This window comes from Sminthopsis crassicaudata, chromosome 5 (genome assembly GCF_048593235.1).
Source record: "Sminthopsis crassicaudata isolate SCR6 chromosome 5, ASM4859323v1, whole genome shotgun sequence".
NCBI classification, from domain to species: domain Eukaryota; kingdom Metazoa; phylum Chordata; class Mammalia; order Dasyuromorphia; family Dasyuridae; genus Sminthopsis; species Sminthopsis crassicaudata.
Genome location: NC_133621.1, coordinates 287,966,900 through 287,986,890, shown reverse-complemented (window position 1 = coordinate 287,986,890; position 19,991 = coordinate 287,966,900). Strand labels below are relative to the sequence as shown.

The 19,991-nt window shown below is 37.0% G+C and overlaps 1 protein-coding gene across 8 annotated transcripts in view; it reads right to left on the bottom strand.

Annotated features, from left to right (window-relative positions):
- Positions 1-19,991, bottom strand: part of ANO4 (anoctamin 4) — a 422,750-nt gene that overhangs the window by 122,977 nt on the left and 279,782 nt on the right. For 5 of the 8 annotated variants that reach the window (XM_074271359.1, XM_074271356.1, XM_074271358.1 and 2 more), the window contains 2 exons: positions 5,435-5,535; positions 1,052-1,096 (listed from right to left, as the gene is read on the bottom strand). In XM_074271359.1, the coding sequence (XP_074127460.1) occupies positions 1,052-1,096; positions 5,435-5,535 (146 nt within the window). The remainder of the gene's footprint in view (positions 1-1,051; positions 1,097-5,434; positions 5,536-19,991) is intronic. The other 3 variants (XM_074271361.1, XM_074271357.1, XM_074271360.1) reach the window with 1 other exon arrangement.

Sequence of the window (19,991 nt, the reverse complement as noted above, 5' to 3'; positions counted from 1 at the left end):
GATTGCAGAGAGATGCATTTTTCAAGCCACAATAATTCTAGACGGGTCGTGGTCTAATATTATACTGAAAAAACCAGCAATCCTTAATGTCTTGAGACAGGTCAACTCTCCATATAGTATTGAGCAAAGTTAAGGAGAATTTTATTAAGCTGCTCCACTAATTAGCATCATCATAATTAATTGTGGACATTCTAGTCTCCCTTCTTGTAAACATATAATTAAAACAACACAGAATCCCAAAACATTAGACTGAAATGAACTATTAAATTTTTCAAAAAGGACCCATTAATTGTCAACCTAATTAACTCACTTAAAAGGAAGAGAACTATTGTGATTCTGAAATTAAAAGTCTCTTTCTCTAATGCTTATTAAGGGAGACATAAAAGAACACTACTCCACCACTCCATCATCCCCCTCCCCCTTTCTTCCTTCTAACCAATCAGAAGAAACAAGCTTTGGGAGGATGTGGAGTATTTGCGACATTTGCCCAATACAGCTGTTCTCACAAAAGGGATAGGTTTTGGCCTCTGCCAAAGTTATTTATTTGCCAACTTTACTAATAAAACAGCTATCAATCTGAGATGAGACTCGCAGTGAACCAAACTGGAACAATCAGTTCCTAAGAGGGTTGTCAAATACAGTTTAATCTGTTCTACTTGAAACAGCTTTTTAGGGCTTTAGAGTAGGAAAGACATGATTTTAACTGGGAGAAAAAAAGAGCAAGCCAAAGAAATTAAGTGTTCAAAATTGGAAAGGGCTAAGTCATCTGATCTCAGCACAGAAAAGACTTTCCCCTCCAAATATACTTGTAAAATGAACTGAGTTCCTCCAGGTATGGAGGACTGGCTTGCTGCAGAGAAGACTTTGAGAAGGCCATTTTTAGCTTTGCTCCTTTTTATGCCATTTGGAAACAAGAACTTTTTAAATCTGGAATTTAGCAGGCTTTCCTACATGGCAAATACCCATTGTCCCAGCTTGTAACTCTGGCAGTTGTTGGATCCACCAATCAGTGGGCCAAAAAAGTGCCACCTGGCTTGAATGGGTTACTAACCTGCTCATGAACTTGTACCGGCGGGGCAGGTAATAGATTTTTCTCCTGGAAGAACAGCAAAAATGAAGCCAGTCGAGAAGAAAACCCATCGTCAGTTACAGTTTGAACTAGCAAGGAAGGAAAGGAGATTGAAGATAGAAGCCTGTAAGAGGTGAAGGAAAAAAACTAAAAAGAGATTAACAGTGAGAATTGAAACAGGAACTTGGGGCACACATTTCCCAAACCACACAGTTTTATGGAGCCGTTTTAATTGTTTGCTCATCTCCTTTACTCTCCTATTTCACAGTCAATCCTACATATAACATGTGGGAAACAGGGATTTAGACTCCCTCCTTGGGCCTCAGTTTCCATATCTGTAAAATGAGGCGGTTGGCTTCCATGGGCTCTGAATTCTTTTTCAGCTCAAGAGGCTTTATAATACCATGGTCCTAAAGGCACTTCCTGAGATTTCCCAGAAGGTACTGGGATAAAATTGTGTGAGTCGTGAAGATGAGTAGCTTAAGAAATTAGCTTTTCTCCAGAAAAATGCAAATTCTGGGTTAGGCTTCAATTTTAAACTTAATGAGATCTTAGGCAAGTTGACCCTGATTGAATTAAATGAGGGGAGAGAAGAAACTCAGAAATTCAAGAAAGCAATGAAGTCAAATTGCAAATATGCAAGCTGTACATATGGCTGTCATCAGTGGTTTTAACATATGAGAGAGAGAAAGAGAAATGGAAAGAGAGAGGGAGGGAGAGGGAGAGGGGGGGAGGGAGGAAGAGAGGGAGAGGGAGAGGAAAAGGGAGAGAGAGAAGGAGAGAGAGGGAAAGAGAAAGAGAGAGAGAGAGAGAGGGAGGGAGGGAAAGAGAGAGGGGGAGAGAGAATGGGAAAGAGGAAGGGAGGGAAAGAGAGAGAGAGAGAGGAGGGAGAGAGAGAGACAAAAAGAGGGGAAAGAAAGAGAAAGGAGGAAGAGAGAGAGAGGGAGAGGGAAAGGGAGAGAAAGAGGGAGAGAGAGGGAAAGAGAAAGAGAGAGAAGGAGGGAAAGAAAGAGAGGGAGGGAAAGAGAGAGAGAGAGGGAGGGAGGGAAAGAGAAATAGAGAGAGAGAGAGGAGGGAGAGAGAGAGACAAAAAGAGGGGAAAGAAAGAGAAAGGAGGGAGAGAGAGATTGAGAGAGAAATAGAGATTCAGAGACAGAGAGACAAGGGGGGGAAGAGTGAGAAAGGAGGGAGAGAGAGTGACAGAGAGAGAGATTTGAAAATTTAAATGTGAAAGTGTTTAATAGCATTCTTTTCAGCATAGTACAGATGCTTTATTGAAATCTGGTCTCCTGCTCCTAATTTTGACCATCATTCACTGGGGATTTTTGTTCTTTAACCAAGACAGTTTCAATATGTTCTCAATTGCTCCTGATCCATCTCACTTCTGGAAAATGAAGGCTTTGCTCCCCACAACTTATCTTGCATATTTAGGCAAACCTGCAGATCTCCCAGTGCCCATAAACATGATTCAGAAGCAGATTTTATTGGCAATTTCCTACAATAAAAGTGATTATGCTGTTTTTCCTTTCGTTTTGCATATACTGCAGAGGTGATAAATCAAAGGGGATTGAACTTGGAATTTCAATGTGCAGGATACAGGAAATCATAAATACATATAAAACTTGATGTGGCTTTTAAAACACAGCTCCAACTGGATGCTTTCTTGTTATACCAAAATTGTTTTCAGTGAAAGCTCTTCCTCTTGCATGTGTCCAGGTTCCCTTCAAGGAGCTAGAATTCGTAGCCTGATTGGAGAATGAACAGGCATCGTGGAATGCCCATCCACTGCATGTTAATAAGCCATATTATTCCCCACTACAGATGAACATATCAGCCCAGAACTGCTAAGGGGCAGAAATGGCCAGATCATGGTGTCACTTATAATTATCATTTTCATTTTAATTGTTTGTCCTCCTAGACAAATAAGTAATTCTAGAGACACAAACCTTGTGATTGTAGGACAGGTCTTGATAAACTCTTGCTAATATGGTAAAATCTTTCCAAATAGCAAAGAGGTAACATGGAGTAGAGGAAAGAGAGCTGACCAAGAAAATGTGGCTTCAAGCCTCACCTCTGACACATATTGTTTGTGTGACTGGGAAACTCTTTAGTGTTCTAGGCAGCTCTTTAAGATACAGAAAAAAAGATCCACATGCATTGGCAGAGAAAGTTTTCTGACTACAGAGATCCCTATTATCAATGGAACTATAGGTCTGGTAGACCATTTAAAAAGGGGTTCTTAACTTTGAACCTGTTTAAAAATTGTTTTAGAATGATATTTTTAATATAATTGGGCAACTGATGGATAGAGACCCGGAGACAGAAAGACCTGAGTTCAAAATCCAGCACTTCCTAGGTGACTGAAGCTGGACAAGTTTCCACTCACCGTCTGTTTGCCAAAACGTGTTCAACTGCAAAATGGGGATAATAAACTTGTACCTCACAGGCTTGTTGTGAGGATCGATGAGATAATATTTGTAAAGTGCCTTGCAAAACTTAAAGAACTATATTAATGCTAACTATTTTTTTTATTAATATTATTATTTGTCTCTTATGTAATCTCACATTTTATTTTATACATTTTAAAACATGATTCAGAGAAGTGGCTCAAAGGTTGCGCCAGACTTCTGAAAATCCACAACACAAAAAGAGTTGAGAACACTTGAAGAAAACAGAAATAATTGATTTTCTAGATTTCAGCATCTACTTTCTGTACCAGAGATTAGAATTGTTCTGGCACAGATCCGGTGATATTTTTATTTAGTTTGGGTGACTATTTCAATAAATGTTTCAGCAAGATAAATATATAAAATTTTGTAATGAATTACTGGCTTCAAGGTAAACAACTGCAAGAAACTACTTTTTAAAAAATCCTGATTAATGCATGCCTTAAAAGACCCAGAGCTAAAAGATATGATATAAACAAGGAACAAAAATGAAAAAAACTTATAAATCAGTAGCAACCAGGCATTTTCAAAACTGATTTTAGCTCCTTTTTTAGCCTCGATGCTCATATCTGCTTTACAGTATGCCCGATTCTCCACAGCTCATTAAACCGGGGTCCTGTGGGCAAAGACACCAAGAAGACTTCGTCCCTGCCTTTGGGCTTGGTTTTGTGGGCAGACAAATAGCAATCTGCCACTCTGAAGCTTTCATTCTATTAAAACTGACCTTGAGTCAAAATTGTCCTTCACTTTTGGGACTCCTCCTCCCCCCTGCCCCTGCCCCTTCCTGCTATGGCTATGGCATTTATCTCTTTAATTCTATGGCTTTATCCACTCTTCTTTCATAAATGAGGATTCCCTTTTTTCACCATAAGCAAATGGAAAATAAAAACATGGCTGAATCGAATAAAATGAGCTTTTGGAGATAACCAAGTTATGCATAAAATATTCTCAATTCTCCCTTGAATAGCAGTGTCCCAGAGCATTCTGACTTCATTTCCCCTCACCTTTTTCCTCTTTTTTTCCTACTAGACCTTCAAAGTTATCTTCACTGCATTACAATGTGTACTGTATACTCTACCATAACCTAAGTGCAGTATATAATCTTAAAACTTTCTTCAATGCTTTACTACTTAGAGAGATTCCTTTTTTAGGATCTCACTGTCAGTATTAAGTCAGTTGATGGGACTTGAATTTAGGTCTTCCTGAGAATTCCTCAAAATGATACCATGCTGCCTCTAATAGTGTGGATATTTAAAGCAGTAGTTGACTCGTTGATGGAGTCACCAAAGCTAATGCATATGGAGTTGAGATTCAAGATGGTGAGTTTATCTTGGACAGATTCTTTTGCAGATTAGAACTAAAGTTCTTGAAAGACACACACACATACACAGAAAGAGAGAGAGAGAGAGAGAGAGAGAGAGAGAGAGAGAGAGAAAGAAACAGAGAGAGAGAGAGAGAGAGAGAGAGAGAAAGTGTGTGTGTGTATGTGTGTGTAGCTTGTATCCTATCATTACATTGATATCAATAGGATGACCATTCAGAAGTAGCAACATATGTTAAATAGATCTTTAAAAATAGCAGCTCTTTAAAATGAAAATAGCATTGAGAATGGTGTCTCTTTCACAAGATCAGGCTGTTCATATATGAAACTAACTGTAAGAATTCTCCCTGAAGAGCAATGAATTCACCACTGATCATTCTACCTTATTTGCAATTTCTAAAGGTATGAAGTATTTCTTCGAATTATTAGGTACTAATTATTCCTCTAATTATTTTTTCTCTTGATTATTAGAGCCCAATAACTTTTCCATCTGCACTTTGGTCATATTTTTTCTGAGTTCACTAGAAATAGAGAAAGAGACATTAAGTGCAAAGGGAAGAAACAAAGAAAAAGGGGAGAAAGTGTATTAACCCTTACCTGAAAGGCATTCTGACATTCATGACTTCTGCATATCTGCCTAGCACCTCCCAGGGGGCATGCAACTTCACGAAGATAATGTCATTATTTATGACAGAGGACTGAAAGAAAAAAACAGATTAAGTATTTCAAAGTCATTTAGGGCTTACTTTGGGATGGGTGGGGAGAAAATTAGTGTATGTAGGGTGCTCCTACTTAGCATCTGTATTACTTTCCAGTGACCACTAGAGCGAGCAGAGAGATGGATGGAGCACTTATTTATACAGTGCATATTATGTGCCAGGCACTAGGTTAATTGCTGAGATTCTTAGGAAGTTACACTGATCTATCCCCAAACTACAGCAACATTTTTTCCCAACAAGTTTCCTCATGAGATCATAGATTTAGAGCTAGAAGCCGAATAGGTCAATCTCCTTCAGTAACTATAAGTGGATAAAGGAGGGATAAGGTACAGTTCCTGGCTTGTAAAACAATGCAGGTTTTCCTAAGGTAGAGCCACACTCAGTGGGCTGTAACTTCCCCATTAGGTAGCCTTCTAAATAAATTCCTTATATGTGGTGTTAAGAACACTCTTTCGGTCACTCCATGAGGAGGTTTTCCTTGACAAGTGATCCCCATTGATATAGGCCAATCCCACTCCCTGCATCAGCCCATCAAGCTCCCTGAGAGCCCACCAACCCCACTGTTCATCCCGGCCAAGCTAGCCCAGCAGAACTAACTTAGGAACAGTGGGACACAAGCACTCTGAGCTGCAGTAATAGAACTTTTCTTCCAAATCCTCTGCTTTCAGTGTATTCTTCCAATTCTAAATTCTTTCTAGCAGATTTCATTTTAATAGACGAGGACATTTGAAGTTCAAAAGGGTTAAGTGACTTGGCCCAGATCATACAGGTGGTAACAGATGGAGGCAGAATTTGAAAGCAAGTCTTTTGATTTTGAATCCATTCATGATGGCTCTTCTGGGTGGCCATTCATGTGGGCTCCCACGTTGATATTCTCTTTGACACTATTCTCTCTCCTAAAGCTCTCCTATCAATCTGTTATTTGGTCCTATTAATTATACTACCGCAATATGTTTCACATTTGTCTCTTCCTCTCTATTCCCTCTGCTATCATCTTAAAAGAGGCTTTCATTATCACTATAAACTAGACTACTGCAATAGCCTGCTTCCATGATCTCTGCTCTTGACACAAGGGATGCTGTTGAGGTAGAAAGTGCAATACTTCAATTGATTGGACATTTGGGGTGAGGGAGAATGCAAATTAAGGATAATCCCAAGATTACAAATCTGAGAGACTGGCATGGTGGTGGCAGCTTGAACAAAAATGGGGCAGTTTGGAAAAGGAATGAGTTGGGATGACTGTGTGTGTGTAAAGATAATGAGCTCAATTTGGCCAACTTGAAGATAAGATGCTTTCATGAAATCCACTTCTTTTCCAATGTCCAAAAAACAGTTGGTGAAGGAGAAATGAAGCAGAAGAGGGTAGTATTGGGTACAGAGATTTGAGAGTCACTGATTTAGAGAAATCACTGATTTAATGAATAAGGTCACCAAAAGAGCATGTGAAAAGAAGTAGAAGGCATAGGACCAAACCCTGGAGAATGCCCACATGGCCTGAATGATGAGCCAAGAAGAGAGCCTCTAGGTCGGAGGAGAATGAGGTGAGAATAGTGTCATGAGAACTTGGAAAGGAGAATATGGCCAGGAAGAGAGAGCATGGTCAGCAGAGTCAAATGCTGCAGAGAGACTGAGAAGGATGAGGTGAGGGTGGAGAAAAAGGCCCCTGGAATTAGAAATGAAGAGCTCATTGATAACTCTGGAGATGACGAATTTTGGTGAGTAGTGATGTGAGAAGTCACACTGGTGAGAAGTCACACTGCAGAGAACTGAGGAGTGAAGGGATAGCAAGTAGAGACAGTTAACGTAGATAACTTTTTCCAAGTGTTTCATAGAGAAAGGGAAAAAATATATAGGATGAGAGCTTCAGGGAAAGGTGAGGTCTGGGGAAGGTTAAGGATGGAGAACACTTGACATGCCATTCTTATTCTGTAGATGTGCATCCATGTCTTCACAGTCTCTCCTTTTCTGAATGTAAGCTCCTTGATAACAGGAATTTAAACATTCATTCATTGTTTCCTACTCTCTGGTGTGGAACACCTGGTCCCTGGCTTAATATAGAGTCATCACTTAATCACTTGATTGATGGATTGATTGTTTTCATGGCCAGAATTATCTTTCTTTCTTACAGAGAGATCCATTTGTACCATGATTCTGAGCAAAAGTCTTCAATAGCTTCCTACTACCTAAGTGAAAATCAAACTCCTCTATCCTTCAAAGTATTCATTGGACCCCAACTCATCTTTCTAATCTCCTATTAATTCTCTCTCTATATTAGATAAACTGGGCTACTTTGTATTCCTTCAAAACACAGACCTCTAAAGTACTGATATCTTTATTATTGTTTCTCCCCGTCTCTTTCCTATTCCTCTTCTCCTATTTGGTTCTTACTCATCCTTCATAGCCTGATGCAAATTTTAGTTCTTTCCTGATCCCCATCAATAACTTACTTTGTGCCTGCAAACATTTTTTAGCTTCTACAGATAAATAGAAAAGAATTAATTTCTACCTAGTGTTAGTGGGAGGATGCACTTCATTGTATAAAATATTCTGATCAATACGATGGTATTGTTGAAAATAGTTATGTTATTCACAGTTGATCATCTTATGATATTGCTGCGACTGTATACACAGTATATTTCCTTTTGTATCAGCTTATGGAAGTCTTTCCAGGATTTTTTTGAGAACGTCTTGCTCAGCATTTCTTATAGTGTGGTAGTATTCTATCAAGAATCCATACCATGATGTATTCATCCATTCCCCAATTAATGGATATCCCCAATGATCTAAGACAACTATGAAGGAGTTATGATGAAAAATGCTTTCTATATCCAGAGAAAGAACTGATGGTGTCTGAATGCAGATCAAAGTATACTTTTTAAAAGTTAGTTTATTTTTATAAAAGGTTTTTTTTGTCTTATGTTTTCTTTTACAACATAATTATTATGGAAATGTTTTGCATGACCATGCATGTATAACTTGAATTGAATTGCTTGCATTCTTAATGTTGGAAATGGATGAGTGGGAAGGGAGGAAGAGAGAGAGTCTGGAACTCAAAATTTTAAAAATCAATGTTAAAATTTTTTCTTAGATGATTCTTATAAATATTTTAGGAAGAGAAAATTGATATATAAGGTCACAACTACTGATATCATCTTTCTTTACTAACTGGGCTAATTATAATATTTTCTATGTTTCTGCAATATTTCTCCCTTTAAAGAGTTTTGAAATAATAATATTATTGTGGTTGTTATAACTACACTTTATATAGTGTTTAACATTTGCAAAGCACTTAACATATTTTAGTTGATCCTCATAATAATTATCTGAAGCAGCTGCTTTTATTACCTCCATTTTACAGATGAAGAAACAGTAAGAGTATTAAGTGATTGCTCAGGATCTGGGGCAATATTCAAACTTAGGTCTTCTTGATTCTAATTGCAGTGTTCTGTCTTCCCTGTCTCCTAGGTATCTTGAAAATAGATTCCTGGAGGCCTTTAACATGCTCATCCCAGTTTGGATTTCTTCTGGGTATAGTTGGCCAGTCCCAGACATTGCTCAAAATTTCATCTTTCTATGAACTTCTGCTTCTTTTTTTTGGGCTTATTCAGTATTGAGGTGGTAGAGCTCTAGTATCATTGCTTATAGGAATAGAGCTACCTCTGCTACTGCTGCAGCCTCTTTTCTGGTCTCTTTCTATTGTGAACCTTGCCATTTTCCCAACAAATGCTCTCAGAATGACTGGGTTTAGCTGGGCCTTGGGCCAAATTTTTGGCAGGTTAATTTTTTTTGCTCTTTTGTGAGTAGATGCTGAGTCACAGAATCTCAAAGGTCATCCAGTTCAGCCTATAAGTGAACAAGAATCCCTTCCACAATGTATGTCATCTACTCTTTGCTTGAAGACTGCCAGTGAGAGACCCCCCCCACTATCTGGTGAAGTGGCCCATTCTATTTTGGATTATTTTAATTATTGGAAAATTGCTTCTTATTTTGAGCCTAAGTTTGGCTCTTTGAACTTTCCATCCATTACTCCTCACATTTTGTCTTCTGGGGCCAAAGAGAATAAATCTAAACCCATTTGTGATAATTTTTTCAATAATTTAAGACTGCTCTCATGTTCCTTTTAAACTTTCTCTTCTCCATGGAAAATATCCTGAGTGCTTTCAACCATTATTCTGATAGCATGATCCATTCACAGACTCCATGCCTTTGCATTGGCCACCCCTCCCAATTCTACGCTTGGAACACACTCTTTCTATCCATTTACCTCCTGGACTCCTCCTGGGCTTCTTTGGAGACTCAGCTCAATTTCCACTTTCTGCAGGTTGTTTTTTCTGGTATGCCCCAACCCAATGCCTCCCAACTTATTTTTAATTTTTATTAGCTTTAACAATGTAAAATTAAGGATCTTACAAACTCTAGCCTATGTATGTGAATGAGATAAGGATCAAGTTTTCCAACTTAAGTCTGCCTGCCCCTGTCTCAGGAGACCATCTCTTGAAGATCCCTGGGCTCCAGTTCCTGAAGAGAGGAAACTGGTAAAGCTTCAGAAGCATATATCAGAGATTTGCCTTTTACTCCCTCTCCGAAGAACGATGAAAGCTCTTCTCATGTGGCTACCATCCTACACACTTATCTGTCAAAATTATTACTATGGGGCCACTGAATTTACTGGGAAAAACAAAATGGTGGTAGTCAACTATTTGTACCTTTCCCTTTTTTTTTTTTTTTTTTTTTTTAGCATTTAAAAAAATTATCAGTTCTGAATTCTCTTTCTCCCTCTGGTTCTTCTGCCATCCACTGAGAAGACAACCAAAATCATTTCAATTATACATGTAAAATCATGCAGAACATATTTATATATTAGCCATGTTGCAAAAAAAGAATATCAAGAAAATCTCTTGTCAGCTCCAAAGTTGTCTCTCTGATTAGGCCGTGACTTCTTTTGAGGTTAAGGACCATTTTCTGCATTTCTTTGTGCCTCTAGTACTTAGTACATTGCCTGGCATATAGGAGAAACTTAATAAATGTCTGTGGCATTTCATTAGATACCATATAAGCTCTACTTTGGGGTTTTTCTTGAAGTTTCTTTGTGTGACTGATTCCAATGTGAAACAAAAGGGTTTACCTCCAATTTCGCTTCCATCACTTACAAACAGAAAGACATTTAATTCTTCATGGCTAGTGATTTTGCATGGATATGGAACATCATGCTCGGAAAGTTCCCTTGTGTTCCCCAACCCAGTAAGCAAACACCTTGACTGCTTTCCCATATGTGTGTTCTCTGTTTTTTTTTTTTTTTAAAGATCAGGTTTGATGTGTCCATTTGAGGGTCTTTTTAAAGAGCCCAGCTTTCCTCAACCATAAAATTTTTTTTTAAACATGCTCTTGATACACTTCTTAACAATCTGTGGAAATTGCTTTTAAGACGGGTTCATTCTAAAGAAAGATAGCCTTCTAGTAATGCAGAGCAAGGATTAACCTCTTATATACAAACATATATGTCTTGAAGACAATGTTTGTCCACTCTGCATTTAAATTGCTCAGGAATGTTAAAAGCTAGTTGGATAGTAAAGAGAAAATATTCTTGCCATTTTCCTAAGTAATGATAGGTTTCTATTGCTGTTGAATATTTAAAAGCAGAGACTTAAAAGTACAGGACTTTTGCATCACTAATTTTCAGCTTTTCCAAGAGCAAACAAAAGAATGAATATGAGCCCACTTCCCAAGACTGAGTATATTATGAAGATCATCCTATGAGAAAATAAATGTGAAACAACTGATTATTAGACAAATCTGGAAAATATTTTTGCTATTTCCTCCATATATGTTTTCCTAGGTACTAAGCATTTCTTTTCATAGAAACTGAAATTAGTTTAGTTAAAATAAAAATAAAACCTCCGAAATTTCTTAGACACTGATGCTTTTGTCAATATTCTATTTTTGTCAACCAATAGGATTCTATCACTAAGAACTTTAGAGATAGAAATGATTACAATGCCCAAGCTTGGATCTAAAAAAAGAAACCTATTTGGGAATTAACCTCCCTTCTTTTTTTGGAAAGATGGGGAAATAAGGGTATGGAATAGTATATATAATCTTGGACTTGGTTATTGCACTGATTAGTTTTGCTTAATTTCCTTTTCTATTTTTTTCCTTTTTATACTTTGTTAATGGAGATAGTTTTCTGGGAAGGAAGAAGAAGGAAAAAATAATAAATGAGGATGATATTAAAAACAAAAGATAGACTTAAAAAAAAAAGAAGATGAAGATGAAAGTAATTGAAAAAGTGGCAGAACTTCTGGTTCTTTTTCCCACAAATGCCGAACCAAAATTTACTAGTAATTTGGCTTTAGCTAAAGATAGAAATAGATAAGATTTAAGCAAAATGAAGTTAGTTAAGACTGTATAGGAAAGAATATTATATTTATACACATATACATACATAAGTGGATATAACTCTTTTCTATAAGGATTGTTTGTTTGGGACCTTCTCCTCATTGATAGAGATCAATGCCCCAGAGCTGTAGAGAAGGATGGTAGGGGGGTACTGAGTAGAAGAGAAGAGATCTAGGTTCTTCTGGCTTCTAGTATCAAGAGAGAAGATACCTGTTCAGGTTGCTGAAGGGAGACAAAAGAAGCCAGTATGAGAGGAGCCAGAAGTCTCTAATCATACCCTTATCCCCAGATTGCTACATTAGACACTGTGGGGAATTTTTTTTTGGCTGAGATTTGGGGCTCTTTCCTGACTGAACTGAGTTACCTCATTTCCATAGGGAGAGTTTTCTTTTAAATACCAAACAACTGATTTTATATTTGATATTGAAGGTAGCAGAGAACCACTGTATTTCCTATGTAAGGGATAGGTGAGATAACATTTACAAGCATATATGAATTCATTCATTTGGTTATCTATCTCTTCCTCTCTCCCTCCTTCCCTTAATTCATTCATTGCGGCAGTCAAATTCTGTCTTCCTCTAGAAGCCAACAGGAAGAGCCAATAATCTTTTTAATAGTGATATGATGCTTTATTTTCTAGGTATTCTTACACACGGTCATGGGTGACACTATATGACTGGGCCCTCACAGAAGTCTGATGCACTCAACTTGTGACTCTATGATTCAGACCAACCCCATCTTAAAACACACTGGCACGTAACAATCCTATTGGGTTCTTGACCGCTTGGTAATTTGTACAAAGGGATTATTTTTATTTTTCCCCTGCTATTTGTTCTCTTGGATGTTTCTCTAAGCTAGCCATCCCAAAAAGACTTTATTCACTCCTTTTCCCAAAGATAATGATTTGACCTCTTAAAAAGTTTCTCAGGGAAAAATTATTGGGGAACTAGATGAAGGAACAGAAAAATGATCCGGGGAACTTGAGAAAAGACAGAGCTCATGGGCCAGGGTTGATTTCAACCAGTCTGTGCTATTGTATTCCTCGATACTCCAGACCAAGTCACCCAGCCTCCTCTCCCTACTGTCTCAGTCTCAGGAAACTCTTGGGGCTCCTTATTAGTTTCAGGATTCCTCTGTTTGGAACTGAAAGAATCAAAACTTTGACACTGAAAGCTCTGGACAATGTGACCTGTTCCTACCTCTCCAGTCTTTTTATACTTTGCTTGCCTTCATTCACTCTGTAGTCCACTCATACCATTTACCTTATTATTCTTCACCCACAATGTTCAATCTCCCATTTCTATGACTTTGCAGTGGTTTCCCCATGCCTAGTGGGATCTTCATCCTCATCTGGTTATTGAGTTTCCTACTTTTTTCTTTAAGATGCAGCTCAAACATCACCTTTAAGAGGAGAGTTCTTCCCATTCCCCAGCTATTAGTCCCCTCTAAGCTTACTTTCCAAATGTCCTATAGATTTTGTAAGTACCTATTTATTTACATGTTGTCTCCTGCTTTAAAAGTGCCCTCCTTGAGGGCAGGGGATATTTTTGTCTTTTCATTGTCTCCTTAAGTCCTATCAGGATTTGGTACAGGATCTGGCACATTGTAAGAGTTTAATTAATCAGTACTGATTGACTGACATCACAAATATAAATATTTAAGCATTAGACAGGTCACAAATGATTGAAAATAACAAAGTAAAGAAATATCTGGATAGGTATCCAAATAACAGCTTTCCCATGTTATATTGCTTAATGAGCAATTTCTTTCGTTATGGTGGGTACACAAATAAACAATCTCAGGGAAGTTCTCATAACCTGTGCAAAGTCACATGGGTTCTAAAGGGCAGAACTGGGACTTAAGGCCAGATCTTGTGATTCTAATTATGGTGTAGTACCTTCTACTGCTGCTACAGCCTCTCTTGGGAAACACAAGAAGCCAGATAATACATATTCCTACATTAGAGCTATCATGTACATGCACACACATAATACACACACTTATATTGGATCTATCAAATACACATATACACATGATACTTATAATATAAAATGATAACTAATCACATTTATATAGCATCCTAAGGTTTGCAAAGTACTTCAAACACATTATATCATTTGATCTTTACAAGAACCCTATGAAACAGATGCTTCCCCATTGTAAAGATGAGGAAACCAGGCCGAGACATTAAATCACATTAAGACTAATAAGAAATATTTGTGGGATATCTATAAATAGCAGAGTACCTTGCACATTATAGGTCTCCGAATGAATGAATGAATAGTATGTCTTTCAAAGAACATGAATCTATCCGAAAAAAAAATAATAGTGTCTAACATTTATATAGTGCTTTAACGTTTGCTAAGCAAGGCTATCTCATTTGACACCCTTGTTCTTCTAAGGTAGATGCTATTATTTACCATCCTTTTAAAGACAAGGAAACTGAGAAAGGGTAAATGATTTGCTCAGGTTTACATGGTTAATAAACATGTGAGGGAAGATTAGAACTCAGATTTGTCTGACTCCAAGTCCAGTAGTCTGTTCCCTGTATCACCTGGCTGCCTAGATAGATAGGTCCAACTATTTACTACATACAGATCCAGGCACAGACAGACAGACACACACACAGACCATCTGGCTTGTAAATTCTTCCTTGTATCAATGGAGACAGTAATATTCAGTACCATTCAGGCAAATCACCACATCTCACTTATTTGGGGTCTAGGGAATAAGTGATATTGATTTGAGCCTGTAGTTAAAAAGCATACCTACACAATTAAAAAAATAAGCCAATTTCAAGCCTTTGATTCTTGATGGGATGTGGTCCTCTTGTGGTGTTAGGTTTTAAAATATTATAATTACTCTCTAATCACTAACTCCTCCCAATCCACACCTGTCCCTTCCCCAATACTGCATTACAATGGGATTTCCGAAAGTGATCCTTTATATTCGGTGGAAACTTTCAAAGCATCACTTAGTGATTATTACCTAGGAAAGAGACTCCCATTTATCCTGCATTATTTTATGGGATTAAAGGGAAAAATACTTCAAACTAAGTCATAAGATTGTAAAAACAGAGCAGGAATGAACTTTGGATGACATCTTCCCTATCCACCAGTATGTCTGTCATTGCTTGTCTGTCTCTGTCCATTTCCTTCTTTCTTTTATTCTGCTTGTCTGCCTTTAAACACACACATATTTATATGTAAACATACACATTTTACATATATGTATGTGTAACATGCATATATGTGCAGGGTGCCCCAAAAGTCTTAGAGCAGTTTAAGCTATTAGTGTTTTAAATTACAACACTTGTGGGACACCCTGAAAGTTACACTGATTTACACACACATTTTAGATACTGATGTAGATCTAGTCATATATTTGTATAGAGAAAGATATAGACATTGATATAGTTGTATAGATATATAGAAGAGAACCAGAATGGCACAAGGAAAACCCAGCTGTGAAAACAGAAACATCTGTATTCCAGTACTGACTGACACATAATAGCTGTGTGATCGTGGGCAAGTCTCTAATTCTAATGCCCCAACTGACTCTCCAAGACTAGAAGCTGTAGGTATTCTGACTTCAATGGGAGAGGGAATTTCCTCTTCTTGGAGTTCCTGATGCCAATGAATTCACAGGATTAGTCCTTATCCATAGAGATATGAGTGTGATATCTATCTGGTTATGTATACACATTTGTGCCAGTGTCTACATGTAAAATATATATATATGTCTATATAACATAAACATACATAAACACATATGTGTATATTTATACACACATGTATATGCGAGTATATGTATATGTATATCTACTATCAGCCATATTCTGATTTGCAATTTTTTGGGAGCATAATGCTGTACAAGTATAATGGTAAATGGTCTTCCAAAGAGATTTCCAATCTTTCGTCCATTAATGCTGCAAACATTTATTGAGGACTTACTATATGCAGAGCATTGTGTTAACTAAGCATACTTCGATTACGTTGTATAAAACCTCTCTCAGAATCTGAGAACTTCATAGTCGGAAAAGACTACAAAGACATGCATGAATGTAGTGAGTGAAAAAACTTTACTTTTTTGAGTAATTATTACATGCTAGTCATTGGGATAAATTCTGGCTAAACAAATGAAAACAAGTAAGGCAATAAAACCATAAACAAAGCACAAACTTCATCCCTGATATTTCAGAAAATTGAACATCCAGCCTTTATTTAATGACTTTCAGTGATAAAAGTCTTCTTCCTATTCCGTGAGACAGGCCATTTGTTTCTGGGCGGCCCTAATAATTAGGAGGTTTTTCTTTCCCTCGAGCCAAAATATATCTTTCCGTAATTTCTACATATTGATTCTAGTTATGCTTCTTTCATGCATCAATAAGGAAGAAAGTGTAATCATTTTTCCACCAGAAAAGGAGCTATCAGGGCAGTCTCCATCTGGATCCTCTCTACTTTCCCTCTCCCAATTCCGTACTTAACCATCTCAATTCCCCCTCCATATGCCTCCTTCCCCATAGTAAGAAACCTTTTGGACTATCTGTTGATAACCACATTGACTCATTCTATAGCTTAAAAAACAGAATGAATTTTAGGAATTTGCAACCACAAGTTCTGATTTTGTTTTGTGAATATTAAAAGAACAACAAACCACAACCCAGTTTTAAGAAGAATATAAAAATAATTTCCCTGCAGCCAAGAGAATCTAGGCTACTTGTACAGTGTCAGATGGAAAACTGCCTTTAACTGTGTGTTTATGGTGGCTGTGTTAATTAGTAATCTACTCTATAATACAATCTGCTTTCATGTGTGAAACATCCTAACAAAAAAACTTCCCTGATGTATGGAAATTAAAAGTTAGAAATATTTGTACTAAGTAATGAATTTATTGATCTACAAGCATTTAATAAGCACTTAATATATACCAAGCACTGTGCTAATGAATTGATGAATTCATTGATTAATGCAAGAAATTCTAACATGAGAGAAGATTCTTGTGATATGTTTCATATTTTATAGATATTTCATATATATATATATAATAAATCTTAGTTTCAATTTATATAATTTTAAGAAAAAATTTTAAAAATCTCCCTTATCTATCTTTCTGTATAAAATGCTTTGGCCACAGCAAACAATTTTTTCTCTCAGTTTCAACTAGAAAGAAAAATGGGAAAAGCAAAGTCAAAAAAGAACAATAGTGATTACAGAAAAAAAAGACATCAACATTCCTCACCCAATAGAAGGTAAGCTCCTTGAGGATAGGGACTATTTCACTTGTTTTTTTCTTCTCCTTAAGGAACTTATATTCCATTCTGGGAAGTAACCAGCACATAGGGAACCATTGGCAAATGTTGAGTAGAGCAGTGACAAAGCTACATCTGAACTTTAGAAAAATGAATATGGCGGCTATATAGAATGTGGAGTGGAGTCTTGGAGTAGACGGTCAGGGAGACTAACTAGGAAGCTATTGTACCAGTCCAGTGAAGAGCAGAGAGTGCTTGAGCTGGGGCTATGATCACAAGAACACAGAGAAAGGAAGAGATGGAAGAGATGTGGTGAGACAGAAAGAAGATTAGGCAACTGGTTAGATATGAGTGTGGTGGTAATGGAGTGTGAGAGAAACAAAGGTCATAAACCTGGATGACTAGAAGAATGCTGATGTCATTGGCAGACAGAAGGAACTTAGAAGGTTAGTTTGCAAGAAAAGATAATAAGAGTTAGTTCTGGACATGCTGAGTTCAGGACATCTATTTTGATAATAGAACTACAATTATCTCTTCGACATCATGACTTCACTAATATTGCAGGCCAGCCTAAGAAATTAAATTGGAATTTTGGGGGAGTTTTGCAGAAGTTGCGGATAACATATGAAGACCAGGCCAGTAGATGATACAGAAAAAGTTTAGAAACTCAGAAGTGCACAAATTTAGAGTACTGTGTAAGATATTTTAACATATATTTTAAATAAATATTTAAAATATATTTTATCTTCTAATACCATCAGAATTCAGTTTTCTTTTTTAATATGAAGGGAAGGCCGTGTAATTTTACTTGGGTTTTATAGATCATGGGGTGCCGTACTCCAACCCCCATAGTTAAAGTTCAGGAGAGAGACTAGGGCTACATTTAAAGATTGGGAACATTTACATCAAGATAATTGAACACATGGGAGCTAATAAGGTCACCAAGGATAAGAATGTAGAGAGAACAAAAGATAATGGGAATAACAAACAAGTGTGGTCTTAGAGTACAAAATGAAGTGGGGCAGAGGAGTTTGGTCAAGAGAACTCATTAGTCATAAGTAATGCTTTTTCAGCAATCCAAAAGGCCAGTCCACACATGGATGTCATCAGATGGCCAATATTGAAACCAGGCAGCCAAAAGTGGAATTAATATAGTTAAAAATTGTTAAATTAAAGTTTAGTTAAATTAAAATATGTTAAAATTTAGTTAAAATAAATTAATTAGTTAATTATCAGTTAAAATAATTGGTTATTTATTAGTTGAAATAAGACCTGGAATTGAATGTGGCTCAGATCATGAGTCTCTTATTGCAAAATCCAGGCAAAAGAAAAAAAAAAGTAGGGAAAACCATCAGACTGTATGAGTCTGACCCTAAACATCAAGGTGATGAAATAGAGTTAAAGGATCAGATCTGATACAGAATGCCTGAAGCACTATGAATAAAAGGGGTTCACAATATTGCACAGGTAGTAGCAACAACAACAAAACAACTATACCAAACAAAAAGAGCAAAAAAGTGTTCCCTAAGGTTCTTTTCTTGGCTACAGTTTTTCCAGCAGCAATGTATGGCTGTGCAAGTTGGATTATGGGAAAGACTGATAGCTAAATTAATTAATACTTTCAAATTCTGGTGCTGGGGAAGACTTTCAAGAGTCCCCTGGACAATAAGCAGATCAAATCAATCAATATTTAGAGAATTATTTCAGACTACTCCTGGAAGATCAAATACTAAAGGTAAAGTTCAAATATTTTAGCCTCATAATGAGAAGATGGGGCTCATTGGAAAAGATCCTGAAGCTGGAAAAGATTGAAGAAAAAAGGAGAAGGGGATGGCAGCTGATAAGATGGATTGATAGTGTCATGGAAGCAATGAATTTGAGTTAGGTCAGACTTTGGGATATAATGGAGGATAGAAGGGCAAGATATACTATTGTCCCCGACATCTTAAAACATTGGACATGACTTAATAACAGTTGATTGGCTGACATAAACATATGCTGATTCCCTCTAGAAATAAATAAATACATATATATGTACATATATATATGAAATATGTATAAATAATATATATGAATACAAATTACATATATGTATATATATATATGGAGAGAGACAGAGAGAGAGAGAGAGAGAGAGAGAGAGAGAGAGAGAGAGAGAGAGAGAGAAGGAAAGAGAGAGACAGAGAGAGCAGTAGGGAGGGGAAGGGGGAAAAGGGAGGTGGTAGAGATGGAGAGAACACTTTTTTCTGTCTATTCTTTGTTGCTCAATAGCACCATTCTCTGCCTGTAATTTTCCTTTATTATTCTAAACTTTAGAGAGGTTCTCATTTCGATTCAAAAAACGAAAGAGTTAACGATAACTGATATTTGTCCAGGGAAGGGATTTTAAAATATTTCATTACCTTTTAAAATGTAAAACCTAGGATCTACTATATGACTAAGACCCATGACTCTGAATAAGTTAAGGATGAGCTTTCCAAACTATGTCTGCCTGCCCCATCTCAGGTGATCAATCACCTCTTGAACATTCCTGGGCCAGAGATCTTGAAGAAATGAAACTGGTAAAGTCTCACAAGCATATATCAGTGATGTGCCTTTTATTCCCTCTCAGAAGAGGGAATCCTATGCATTGATCTGTCAAAGCTAGTATCATGAAGCCACTCATTTGCTGTGGAGTACATAATGCAGCCCCAACAGGATATTTGGGAGGCATTCAATTATTTGTGTCTTTCTCTTTTTTCTCTTTAACATTTATTTTTAAAAACAAATTATCCATTCTAAATTATTT